We start from the raw sequence: 12,972 nt of genomic DNA, 5'->3' as shown, positions 1-12,972 counted from the left end.
TGGAGAATCCCATAAACACCTGAACTTGTAGAAAATTAAATAGTCTATGATATTAACTGCATTCCAATGCTGACAAATTAAGCCAAGCATGGTGTTCGCTGATGAAGTTGAACCCTAACCCATCGCTGATTTTGACTTTATCACAGGAAAACATATATTTTATTTAAATCTAATTAATAAGTCTTATCGTTAATGGCTTTATGATTAACAAAGCAGTTCAGAATTTCTTTTCCTGCACTGGTATAAAGTAGTTTCATTCCATTTTCTGTTTCCTGTGATCAGAAACATCATCAATGTGTCGGTATATTGTTTATTATTGTTCAATAGTGTAACAGACCAAAACAAAACTTTAGCAATTGTGCCAAATTATCAAACAGAGACTTCAAAGTATACATTATTCTGTTTTCAGAACCAGCATGTGTCAATATGTAAAAATCATCCATTGCAGTTCTTTATTTCAGCTGCTGCTGTGTAAATAGTATACCTCAGCATCCTGGATCTTGTTTTTGAGCGACTGCTGCAGGAAGTTGAAGGCGTACTCTTGAGTGTTGGCTTCCACCATCATATCCCGGGCCTCCTTCACTTCAATCTGCACAAGACAAAAGTTATCAAGCATATGTTTAAATACTGTATAAATGCACTATGATTCTATGTATGAATTTATCCTTCTGCTTATACCTCCATTGCTCTGCACCTCTCTCCCAAGGACTGGTTCTCTCTGTCTATCTCTATCATCTGCTCTCTCGTCTTTTTGAGCTCGTTGGTCAGCTGAGTGTTTGTCCTCAGCAGATCCTCATTGTTCACCAGCAGGCTGCGCATCTCAAACCTTTACAGAGTCAGTAATCAGACTGCAATGAGTCAAACCTTCTAGGTTAATATGGCAGAGAGTAAAGTTGAGACATAAAGAGTGACTTAGCACCAGCTGAGAGTCCTGTTTTTGCTGGGCTGGTGAAAGAGCTGCAGTAAAGCATACCTGACCAGGAAGGTGTGGTCAGTACACTGTGACATCACCTATGGGTGTGGCTACAAGTGCAAAAGCTTCATATTTCACTGGGAATATGTCAGTGTTAACAATCTTTAAAGAGTTTGAAATCAACTCTATATCAAAGATTAGGCGATACCTTTACACCAAGCTAAGAGTATCATTTTAGCATCCTCTTCAATCATGTTTTATGTTTGCCACCCTCAACACCCACAAGTTATAAGGGTTTGATTTAAAACCAAAACAAGATTCCCAGCTAGTGTCAACTTACTCTTTAAAGACAGACTCAGAATCAAGAAAAACAAGGTAGAGAACAGCAAGAAAGAAAGAGAAGTAATATTATGTGTGACCTGATCTGGTTCCTCTCCTTCTCCAACTCCACACTTTCTGCCTCCAAGAACTGGTTTCGCTGGAGAGAACACACACACCATGGAAAATATTGTTTTCATTGCTACAGTAACAATACTTGTGATGACTAAATCCCACAACTTCTTAATACCATGTAACACACATATCTGCTACTGTACTATATAAGACAACTAAGCTGGCAGCTGTGGAGAAGAGAATTGATCAGAATAGAGTAAAGAAGGGTAGCAGTGATGTCTACCTTCTGGCAGGCATCCATCTGTTTGGTCAGTTCCTCGATGTAGTCTTTTCTGTTGGGTGTCCCCAGAGTGGCAGAGCGCATGCTGTAGTGCGTGGGTGCCACCTGTAAAAACAGATATATGATGAAACATTAAATAATGTGGATGTAATGATAGATTGTATGTTACCTGAGTGTGCATATTGTAAGTCAGTATGTACGTACAGTGTTGCCCTCTGTCCTCCTCCTCACCAGGGTATCATAGGCAGAGAATCGAGGACGGTTGGAGACAAGAGTGGGTGTAGCTAAGCCCACCGGACTGGTGCTGCGACTGTTGAAGCTGTACAGGTTCATCTCTGAGGTGGCAGGAGATAGTCCACCCTGAATCTGGAGAGGAGGAAGGGGGTGCAGAGGAGGTCAGCAACATGCTGTGTGATTTTCAGTAGTCAGTTTCAGAAGACTGAGGAGGCTGTGACTGGAAGCTCATGTGTGAATGTATGTTGGAAAAGTGCAAGATCCTCCTTGAATTTTCACTGATTCTGATTCTTTGCATAAAAAACACACTTGCAGTTTGCATGCTGTTTCTTATGCAGTATGACAAAATGTTGGATTTCAAAAGGTTTTAGTATCAATGTGTTATGTTTATATGACATTATTTCTAAAACTAAATTGTTTACTTAAGAAAAAGAGGGAAATCAACAATACAAAAACATTACATTCAAGTAAAATGTTTCCTTTCAAACTCTTAAGTAATAAGTACTGAAGTATCACCAGCTAAACGGACTTTAAGTATCAAAGTAAATGAACCTTGTTCTGCACTAATTCATTCATTAGTTTGTTACTACTGAAGTAGATAAATAATCTCAGTCAGTGATATGGTTCATGAGAGAAAATAAGACAAAACAAAATGTCGCTACACATATATGCTTTCATGTTTTCACAACTTCAACGTTAAGTTACGTAAAAACTTATTTTTCTGTGATAATGTTTTGAAATGTATGATGTATTTATGTCAGATTTTAATATGTGCAGTAGAGTAAGCGGTACAATATTTGCCTTTGATATGAAGTGCAGTAGAAATATAAAGAAGCATAAAATGATGAAGCTTAAGTGAAGTAATAATATTTGAGTAGATGACCAGTATATGTACAGTAACAAACCTTGAACTCTGACATTCGGTACATGGGGTTGTAATCCATGGAGGTAGCTGTGGAATATGGACTGTTGAACACTCTGGGAGGGCTGTCAACAACACCCAACTGTAAAACAACAAACAACACAACACTGACTTTATACCCTCGGTCAAAAATAAAAAGAGTGAATGAGACAAAAAAAAACAGAGACCAAAACCCAAAAGCCTGCTGAAAACAAGCTCAAAGTGCAGATTCTTGGTTTGCATTACAAGGTTTGGTTCTCACATAAATACAAAACAGCAGTAAACAGAAACATGCAGCACAGACAATGTGTTAAACTATGTTTTATAGATGTTTCACACCAAATAATCATAAGATTCTATGCTTTGCAGTTCATAGGCAACACAAGACCTTAATTTGTGTTTTGTCCAGGAGATGGCATTGTTTAACAACTGGATCTGTGTCTCTGGAGTCACAACTATCCAACTGTAAACCAGCATCTGATTATCATAAAAACTCCCATCTCTAATCTCCCTGATCTGGCTCACACATAGTCCATGGCCTGCTTTACCCACCCTGTCTGACATTGTGTCCCAGTCACGTGAGGCTAGGGACTCCAGGGACCCTCGATAATGGTTCAACCCTGGCCGGGTAATGTCCCACTGGGGCAGCCTGGGGCCAGTCTCACCAAGTGATCCGCCGCCCCCAGGACCATCTGCATCCTGGCTGCTCAACCCGTTGGTTTTCACGTCACTGAGGAACAGCTGATATTTGGGGTTGTGGCTGGTCGATATGACTCTAGGAGTGGTGGGCTCCTCCTCTAAAGGGCTTTCTGGCTGCTTGGTTGAATCAAATTCTGACTCCTGGAAGAGAGGGTCAGAAGGTTATGAAGGAGGGATACAGTAATCCTGCACAGAAGTTGAAAATATTGGGGGGTGGAGTTACATAAGAATATAAATAAGAATGCCCTGATAAATTCAGATACACAGACAGATACCATTGTAAATGATTAATTAAATGAGCATGTGCTGATGCAATCACAGACTGGAGGCACAGAGTTAATGAATATGTGGTGCAAAGAAGGTAATTCAAACTAGAGCAGAAAAAGAGAAGAAAGTTAAAGAGAAAAAAGAGAAAATGAAACACAGCAAGTTTAAAGAAAAGTGTCGTAATCAAGAAAACTGTTTTTTTTTAAAGCTGCAGTAACTCTTTTTTGGCCACGCGGGAGAAGAACTCCAAAATATGGTGGCAAACTCAATGCCCCATTTTGTTCACCAGCAAGTTGCTAATTTTATCTGCCTGCTATTTGCACAGGTTGGCAATAAAAATATTGATTATTAAGACATTGATTGCTGTTCCTTTGCTTAGAGCTAAGTAACGCATTTATTTAAAGATAAACTGACAAATTTTCTAACAACTGTTCGCACTGTATTACTTAGAAAACTGAATAGAGATGTTAACTAAAATATTTGGGAATAAAGTGAGCAAACAGGAAAATGCCCATTTTTTTTCATGTTTCATGGTGGGTTGAGATTTGAATCACTTGAATCAGACTTAAGTCATGAACATACAGTGACAAAACAGAAAATCCTGGACTTTTTTTTTTTATTGTTTTTTTTTTTAGTAATATTCTAAATCAATTCAACCACAGCCAGTCACATTACAAGAGCAGGAGGGATTTGGGATTTTCAGATGACTTGAAATACAAAGACTTGGATTTCGAACTTGGTGTCGTGATTTAAAACTTTGACCTGGGACTTCATAGTTAAAGTTTGAGACTTTCTTCTGACTTGCAAAAAAGAAAAAAAAAACAAACAAACAAACAAAAAAAGACTTTGTCCCACCTTTGCACAGGCTACTGGTCTCCTATTTCTCATCAAGTAATTATAAGACAGGGAGTTAAGCAAACAGACTGACAGAAGACTCAGCAGTTCTATACATCACATTCCCTTTTCATGCAGTAAACATTGACACATCAAGGTTGTTATTACATTGTACCAAAGAAAAATGTAATGTGATGCTCATTGAAAGGAAAGAGGAGAATGTGAGCTAGATCACACAATGAGTTATTTTGATTAGTACAGTTTAAGGGCACGTGCTTCAAAATCTCGCCATGGTTTCATGTGCTCAAGTCATCATGAATATAGCGGTTCAATCATGCAGGGAGATGCGATTAAAACAGGAGTGCCATGCTGTTGTACTGTCTTCACTCAAAGAAGAGGCAAATTTTTTATTTCATGCAAGGCCATCAAAATCCGTCAAAAGGTTTTTTTTTTAAAATATATTTTTATTGCTTACCGATCCCATGCCAGAGTCAGCCACTGAGTCTCTACCAGAGTCTGTGGTTTGTGTTTTGGTCCTTGGTTGTGAATTAATCTTCTCAGCACTGCCTCCTATTGGACAATCAATTCTTGCAGTGATCTGACTAGTTATGGAGCCTCTTTGAGCTGATTGAACGCTGTTCTCACTGGTTCCTCTGAATGGAGGAGTCACAGTGATGCTGGGAACTGAAATCTCATCTGGTCCAATGCTGCTTGGCGTGGACAGACTTGACTTGGACTTTGGAGACTCGAGAACCTCAGCAGAGACAGATTTCAGTATTCTCCCTGCTCCAAAGGGAGGACTCTGAGGGGAACCAGAAATAGAGGCATGATCTGGGCCTGAGAATTTACTGATAAGGTCTTTGACGCTGCTGGCTCGGTGCAGGTTTGTACTGCGAGACAGCCCTGTAGATGGTTTCTTATGACTGCCTCTCCGGACATGCTCAGCCTCTTCATTGTTGGTAGTCTGGTGAGGACTAAGTGGTGATTCGGAGGGAGAGGATTCACGCTGAAAGAGGTGAACACAATAACAGATCCCCAAAAACTGTTACGCAAGAGTTGAAGCAGCAGACGTACCAGGTTAGTAGTGTCAATGACAATGAGATCATTTCTAGCAATGTTGCCAATCCAGCCAACTGAGTAAAGTGAGACCACAAGCAGCACACAACTAACATGTCTCCTTTGTGTTCTTGCTCTTCTCTACAGCGTGTACATGATGGTGACTTTTGAAATGCATACACAATGTCATGAAGCTGGGTGTCTGTGTGCCCTGAAATTCCCCCTTGAGAAACTACATCAGCAAAGTTGTGAAAAAAAGAAAAAAACAATGCATACACAGATTTCAAATATAGATACCATTAGACACTGTGATGGACTACCCCTGCCTTTCACCCAAAGAGAGCTGGGATAGGCTCCAGCAGATCCCTGTGACCCTGGCTTTCAGGAAAAAGCAGGTATAGAAGATGGATGGATGGATACGATTAGACATCAAAAATGCTCCCAAACTACAGATTAAAACAAAAAATGCCAGCATTTTTCCTTTTTTGCCAGAATGCCACTTGAAAAAATCCAACTTTAATTAACCATTACAACAAGAAGGCTGATGTCACTTAGAGAAATGAAGTGGCGAGCATCCAGCGGTTTAAATTTTGGGGCTCAGGGGTGCAAAGTATCAAATGGCCTTAATCCAGGGACTTGCCTGGCTGCCTCCCCCAGGGACTGTGAGCTGACTGCGGTGGAAGAGGAGCTATGGCCTGGGAGGACTGAAAGGGAGGGTGGGTGTCTCGGGCATAGGCTCACTGCTAATCACCACAGTATTAAAATGTTTACAGGCTGTAGAGGGATTAACTCTGAACTGATGATTTTAAATGTTATTATTTGTGCCCTGTGAGCTGAGGATATGGAGGCACATTAGTTGGTAATAAAATGGGTGTGTGCTTACATTTCTATCTTTATGACCGGTCCATTTATTGTGATGAGTTTCTCAACATTCAGGTCAAGACCCCATATGGTGTCACATGAAAAGCAGACAGGGTGAAAGAAGATTGACAGATTTATATTATTGTGTTTTAAATAAATTATTGGCTATGTTTGAAAATAATCTCTTCTAATCTATTTTGATACCAGGACTAATACTCTTTAAATCAGTAACTATTTGAGTTATTGGGAAAAGATTGCATTTTTGCCATTTTATACCTTGAGTAAACATATTCCAGATTTCTTAATGATTTGATAATTTGCTCCATGTAAGACAACTGTAAAATCTTTTTTATATAACCAATCAAATGTTTTCTTACAACTCATACACAGTAGATGACTAAGGTAGGGGTCAAGGTGTATGGTAATCTTTATGCTATGACGATTCCTACGTACACTGTGAGCCATCATTCAATAAACTTTTCCACATAGCATCGTGATGAGCTATATGAAGGTTATTTTACTGTTTTAAAGTGTACAAGTGGTTCTGTTTTGTAAGTATTATATAACTAATTGTATTCCCACATAATTTTGAAATTGGTTTTACCAAATCATTGCACACATACATCATCCTGAAATTACATTCAAGGAAAGTTAGTTAATTTGTTCTAACACAGATAAGAAAGCTGAATTTAGGAAAAAAAGGCTTCTGAGTTTTTATGATATGAAGACACAAATAACACAGAAAGGCAGACCGATAGAGCTTCATTCAGGAAAACTAGGTCCATATTCCCTGAGGTCCTAGACACACAGAAACACATATACAAACACTGGGCCTCCATTCCCAGTGGCCTTGCTACAGTACAGACATATGGCATTGAGCTGTACACCATCTGACCCAGATATAAGGCAGCAAAGCATGCTGGATAATACACTGAATGCCTCACTGATATTTGATGCAGAAGGGCTTATACTCTAGAATAGAAGTTCAATGGTGGCAGTGAGCATTATGAGGTAGGAAGTTTTTATTTTCACCACACACGAGAGAGGTATCAGAGAGTGAATGTACAAGCATGAGAATGAATGTGAAAGCACTATCTTTTGTCGTTTTGGTTTTAATTCATTAAAATCTGCTATGGATGTTCTAAACATTTGCTGTGGATAATTATTATTATGAGGTTCAAGCAACAAATAATGGATAGATGGATTATTATTGTTGTTGCTGTTGTAAATAAATAATAGGAATCTGGATATTTTGATATTAAACCTGACATTTATCTATAACATCTATTAAATTAGTACTAATTTAATATTGCACTTCCATAAAGTTGGCCAAGAATTAAAGCCCAGGACAAAATATTCAACCTTTTAGTATAACTGAAGCCTCTAAAACCCTCAGTCCTACATTTCTAGTGATGAAAATTGACTGCATGTTTTTTTAAACAGACAAATCCAAAAATCCAGGCCAAATCACTTCTCAGAAGACACAGAAGACATACAACTGAACAGGTTTAATAGCACTTGTCTTGACTTCTAATATAATCTTAATGTGTAAAATCAGTGCATTGCCCCTCTAACTCTTAATATCTTGGTCTCATGGCCTACTGTACATGCACTAAAACCATTCTAAGTTTTTGTGGAAGGTGCTGTAAGATTTTATATGGTTTTCTTTGACAGGCAGGCTGGTTTACTTAGAGATCACAAAGAGATTGAACTCATGGCCATCTACCTTACAAAAAAAAAGATAAAAACTCTGCTTTATCCATTTTAGCCATAAGCATTTCAATCATGTAGTTATTTCTGTGTTGGTGGCCATCTGACAGCTTCAGGGCTAATGACAATGAAGATCTGCTTTTGGTCAATATAAGCACAATAAACAACTGATAGTGATGCCAAAAACTCAGTCCAATTGAGTTTCTTAGAGTTATGATATTGGAATGAAAAGTGTTAAGTGTGATTTTTACTAATCTCAAGAGTTCTTTGGTGTCTCCTAGTTTTCTTCAGGCTTCCTCATTTTTAGTTTTTCATGGTTATTCTCTAGTTCCTTTAGACTATTGTGTTCCAGCTTCTTCCTTTTCTTTTGTAGCTTCTTGATGTTTCTCATTGTCTAAACAATTGTTTTTTCCAATATTGCCTGGTTGTTTTCTATCTTTCTCTGGCCATTTGTTTGGGCTGGAATGTAGCTTTTATTTGCTGCCTTTGAGCTGTCTTTTCGGTTATTCTTTGTCTTAAATTATTTTGTAGGGTCTGGAGGTTGCTCTCTCATCTCTTTGTGTTTTCACATTCTTTTCTTTAGTTTGTTTTCTAGCCATTTATAGTTTATTTGTATTGTTTTATAGTGTTCTGGATAACTGTCTAGCTTTTGAAGATTGTTTTGTTGTGTTGGTATTATATTTACACACTCTTATTCACACCACTGGGCAATTCGCTAAACCCATCCTGTATGTTTGGACTGTGGGAGGATGCTGGAGTACCCAGAGAAGACCCACAAAGACATAGAATAAACATGCAAACTCCACACCGAAAGGCCCCAGGGTCAAATAGGATTCAAACCCAGAATCTTCTTACTGCGATACAACAGTTCTAACTACTGCACCGCCATGCCACCATGCTCTATGCAGCTGAGAGAAATTATTACCGTGCATGTTAACCATGAGTTTTAAACCTTTCAGTTCACGGCTTCTCTCACTTCACATTTAACTTTTCACTGAATAAAATAACTATTGCAACAGAGGAATAAAAAAATAAAATAACTAAGCAATTAGTGGCAGCAGTCTTGTGTTGGACACATACTTCTCTCAAAGAGAGCAAAACATCAAGCTACATTTGGCCCGAGGCAATCTGCTGGCCAATATGTTCCTGTTCTGTTGTTGTTGTGCCCCTCCCCATGGCTGTGACTAATCAACCAACCATCACACTGTCCTCGCCTTAAGGACTGCCCATTTTTACACTTTGCTTAGCCAACAATTATCACTTCAACAGAAATATTTGTTACAAATCAGCCTGAAATCTGCTCATATTAATCCTGGATATCTCTTTATTTAATGTGGGAAAAACAAAAACAATTATAGTATATTAAATTGCAGATTAGAGTATATTTTATTTTAATAAGCCTTTCAAATAAGAAGCATCAATTAGTAATAAATTAAATATGGGAAATTAAAAACTGCTTATTAAGAGCCCACATATAATGAGTATATACTTTTAAAAAGACATGCAACGTTCTTAGTGAATCTTCAGCATGTACAAACAAAATCTAACAACAAATTGAACACTTGTCCAATGTTATTTTATATTATGAATATTACCCAGTAAATTACACTAATAAATGAACAAAAACTGCATGTGGATTTAAAACTCCTGCATCTGTCGTACACTGAAATTTCAGGTGTGTGACTATAGGCCTAATTAAAATAATTTAAAACAATCAGTATGTCTCATGCTGGACTGTTCCTTCCAAAACATATTTTCCAAAAACCTTTTCCCATGAGTGCTGCAGAGCTTTTGTCTTTTTCACACCTCAGATGTCCTCATCTGATGACTGCAGCTGTGTCCAACCTTTAGGTGGGAGGGCTCTTTGTGTTTTTTATAAGGTTTTGGAGACATTGTTATAGCTTTGTTTAATACAAAGTGCTTTTTCACAGATTAAAGGAGTGGGGAAAGTTTAGTTCTGCCAGCTGATTCTTTAAAAAAACATAAACCAACCTGGTACACTTTCATTTACACACTTATATAATCTACAGTTTACATTTTACACTGAAAAATCCGGGACGGATCACTGAATCTTCAAAATCCTCTTTATTAAATCTAATCTAAATCTATTAAATTTATATCTAATCAAAATTATGTGATGTGATTATACAAATCCTTGCTCATTTCCAACAGATTACCCACAATAATCTGGTAAAAAGGTTACTGAACCTCTCTTAGGACGGAGTGGCCTGTCTACATTAGCAGGACCAAGCGTGAGACTGTTGGCTGAAGATGTCAAGGGTTTTAATCCCTGTTATTCTCCCTCTCCTCTGGGACCTACTATGCAGAACAAACACAGCATGAAGTCATTTGCCTTTTGATTTATGAACTAATTATTTGGGGCATCAGAGTTAAAAACTGTCACAAGCCAAATTCTGTAAAATTCAGTTTCAGACTGGTCTGACCTATTTCCTTTGAAATCCACAAATTACATCAGCAGTTAAATCAGTGGTGACTTTTGTATATTCTTGTCTTTTAAGTTGTTTTTTCATTACAGTTGTGAACATAATAATAACAAATGTTGCAGTAATAATGTGTAAGTACATTCTTTTAACCTAAGACTTACTAATTTTAAGAAAGAAGTAAAGGAGCAGATTTTAAAATCAAACTATGGAGCAACACCCAGGGAAAGCTAAAATCAAGAGTCTCCTTGGAAAATCATAGCAGTTTGCCAAGTTAAGTTTGTCGTTGTCACTCAGTAAAAATTAAAAATATAAAACAAAACAAAGACAAAAACAAAGTGAAGAGTGCATGTGGAGAATGGCATGATTTGATATATTGAAATAGTCAAGGTAAAGTAGCCAGTATTGATTTGTTGGCCATTAATAGTTGCTTTTCTGTATCCTGATCCATCGACATGTTAAGAAGAGCCATTTTTTAAATCTTTTTGTATAAAGTTGCCCTCTAAAGTTTAGACCAACTCAAAGTCAAGTCTCACATCTTAACAAAGAGCAATGTTTTAAGAAATATCAACATTACAACAGCAAAAAGTGCAGATTCCAAAACAGACTCTGTTCTAACTATTAAGAGAAACATTCGGGGGCTTAGTTGGCAGATCAGCAAACTATCTTCCCTGCCACTCCTGGCAAAAGAACCCACTGTATAAAGGTTAAACAAGAAGGCTACACAAGCCACAGTTATAGTACATTTAGTTAGTGTAGTTATTTGAACTTGAACACAAAGAGGATAGAAATGGACAGGAGAGAAAAGGCTTACACTGCAGGTGTGGTTTAACAAGGTCCAACATGCATGTTGATTTTTAATTATCTATTGCAATCTGCTGAATTTGACAATAACTAACTGAATTTAGTCAACAGTACATGATCAATGTTAAAAAGAAAACTAAAACTTACTTAGATTTTGAAATCTACTGAAACGTCACTCAAACTATATTTTTGGGGCAATTTGACTACAATCAAGTCATTTTCAATGATAAGCAATAAAAACCGAAAGTGAAGAGCTGGTATACATTCTATTTCTCGGCAGGAGATGCAGCATGTTGGCAGCCAGCATGTCTCCTGTTTGTGTTTAAGCTTCATGAGTTAAACTGTGATGACACTTTGACAGGTTTCCTGTTATAATAAGTATCCAAACCAGGTTTCTTCCCTCATCGTTTCCTGTCACAACTGTGTCAGCTTATTATGGTTTTTCCTTTTTTTTTATGGGAAAAGATGTGTGTGCATGTGCATACGTCTGCATCTGTGTGTGTGACAGACAGAGCCAGATGAACAGGCAGATGTTTCTCTGTCTCTACTCTGACTCTCTGAGAAAGGCTGACAACAGCTGGGCCAATGCCAGATACACAAACAAAGACAGTGAGAGTGATGTACCTCAACAAATAAGATGCACAGTATCGTTCTGCATTTCATATTTGCCCTGCTGGTTATTTTAGTACAAAGCCACATTAGCTTTTATTGCATTCATTGCATTCATTTATGTGCAAAGAGTTAAGATTGTAGTTTATGAAGTTTCCACAAAAGCACATAAAAATTTTAATTAAGGCTACTTCGATCAACTTTTTTGCTCAGCTTATTTTGTACTGCGTTGTGTTGTTTTTTAGGTATGACTGACAAAAACAAGTAAGCTGAATAAACCTCTGAAAACACAACCTAAAGTGATGGTAGACAGTGGATTAGGGAGGAGTTGTGGATGTGGTTAGGTGAGTTAAGATGCTGAGTCAAGTCTTTACCATGTTGTGTTGTGCAGTGTCGTTCTTTTCCTGCATGGTGCCTGGCCTAAAGTAAAAGTACAAAATAAATGCATCAAGTCACAGCAATCCAAGTTACAATCATTTTTCAGATATTCTTTAACCAGCGTACCTGTGGGATTGTCCAAATATTTTCTGTGTGAAACAGGTCAGTCTCTGGGTCTCTTCCTGGTACCTCAGCAGGTCTTGGGTCAGAAGGTTATGGAGCACGCCCAGTGCCTCCTTCTGGAACACCAGCCTCTCGGATTGGATCAAACGCTCAGTGACAGAGGCCTGAAGCTCTTGACAAGAATACGGCTGACACTGGGTAGGGAACACAAACACGTTTTACTAATAGGTTTTTTGTTGGGACAGCTTAATTTCCTTGACTTGAGTTTGCAGACACTTAGTGGCAGAATGCCCTGAGGAAATACAGTAATCTAATTCAGTTAAACACCCATAACATCTCTCTGTTCTGATTTCACAACGACTGCTGATTCTTCTTCTGTCTTCTCCGGTCTTGACTTGCAACAAGGCTTTGGAATATTCTGCATGACTGAGCAAGGAAGTTCATTCTTGACCAATACTGATCATATTGA

General features: G+C 38.0%; 1 protein-coding gene across 5 annotated transcripts in view; it reads right to left on the bottom strand.

The window, feature by feature from the left end:
* LOC113124820 (cingulin-like protein 1) overlaps window positions 1–12,972 on the bottom strand; it is a 44,663-nt gene that overhangs the window by 6,748 nt on the left and 24,943 nt on the right. For 4 of the 5 annotated variants that reach the window (XM_026297940.2, XM_026297942.2, XM_026297941.2 and 1 more), the window contains 10 exons: window positions 12,507–12,697; window positions 12,377–12,422; window positions 4,997–5,527; window positions 3,274–3,561; window positions 2,726–2,824; window positions 1,791–1,952; window positions 1,590–1,691; window positions 1,333–1,391; window positions 679–826; window positions 485–589 (listed from right to left, as the gene is read on the bottom strand). In XM_026297940.2, the coding sequence (XP_026153725.1) occupies window positions 485–589; window positions 679–826; window positions 1,333–1,391; window positions 1,590–1,691; window positions 1,791–1,952; window positions 2,726–2,824; window positions 3,274–3,561; window positions 4,997–5,527; window positions 12,377–12,412 (1,530 nt within the window). In that variant the 5' untranslated portion in view covers window positions 12,413–12,422; window positions 12,507–12,697. The remainder of the gene's footprint in view (window positions 1–484; window positions 590–678; window positions 827–1,332; window positions 1,392–1,589; window positions 1,692–1,790; window positions 1,953–2,725; window positions 2,825–3,273; window positions 3,562–4,996; window positions 5,528–12,376; window positions 12,423–12,506; window positions 12,698–12,972) is intronic. The other variant, XM_026297945.1, reaches the window with a different exon arrangement.

Source organism: Mastacembelus armatus, chromosome 12 (assembly GCF_900324485.2).
Source record: "Mastacembelus armatus chromosome 12, fMasArm1.2, whole genome shotgun sequence".
Classification (NCBI taxonomy): domain Eukaryota; kingdom Metazoa; phylum Chordata; class Actinopteri; order Synbranchiformes; family Mastacembelidae; genus Mastacembelus; species Mastacembelus armatus.
This window is presented reverse-complemented; position numbering and strand designations above follow the sequence as displayed.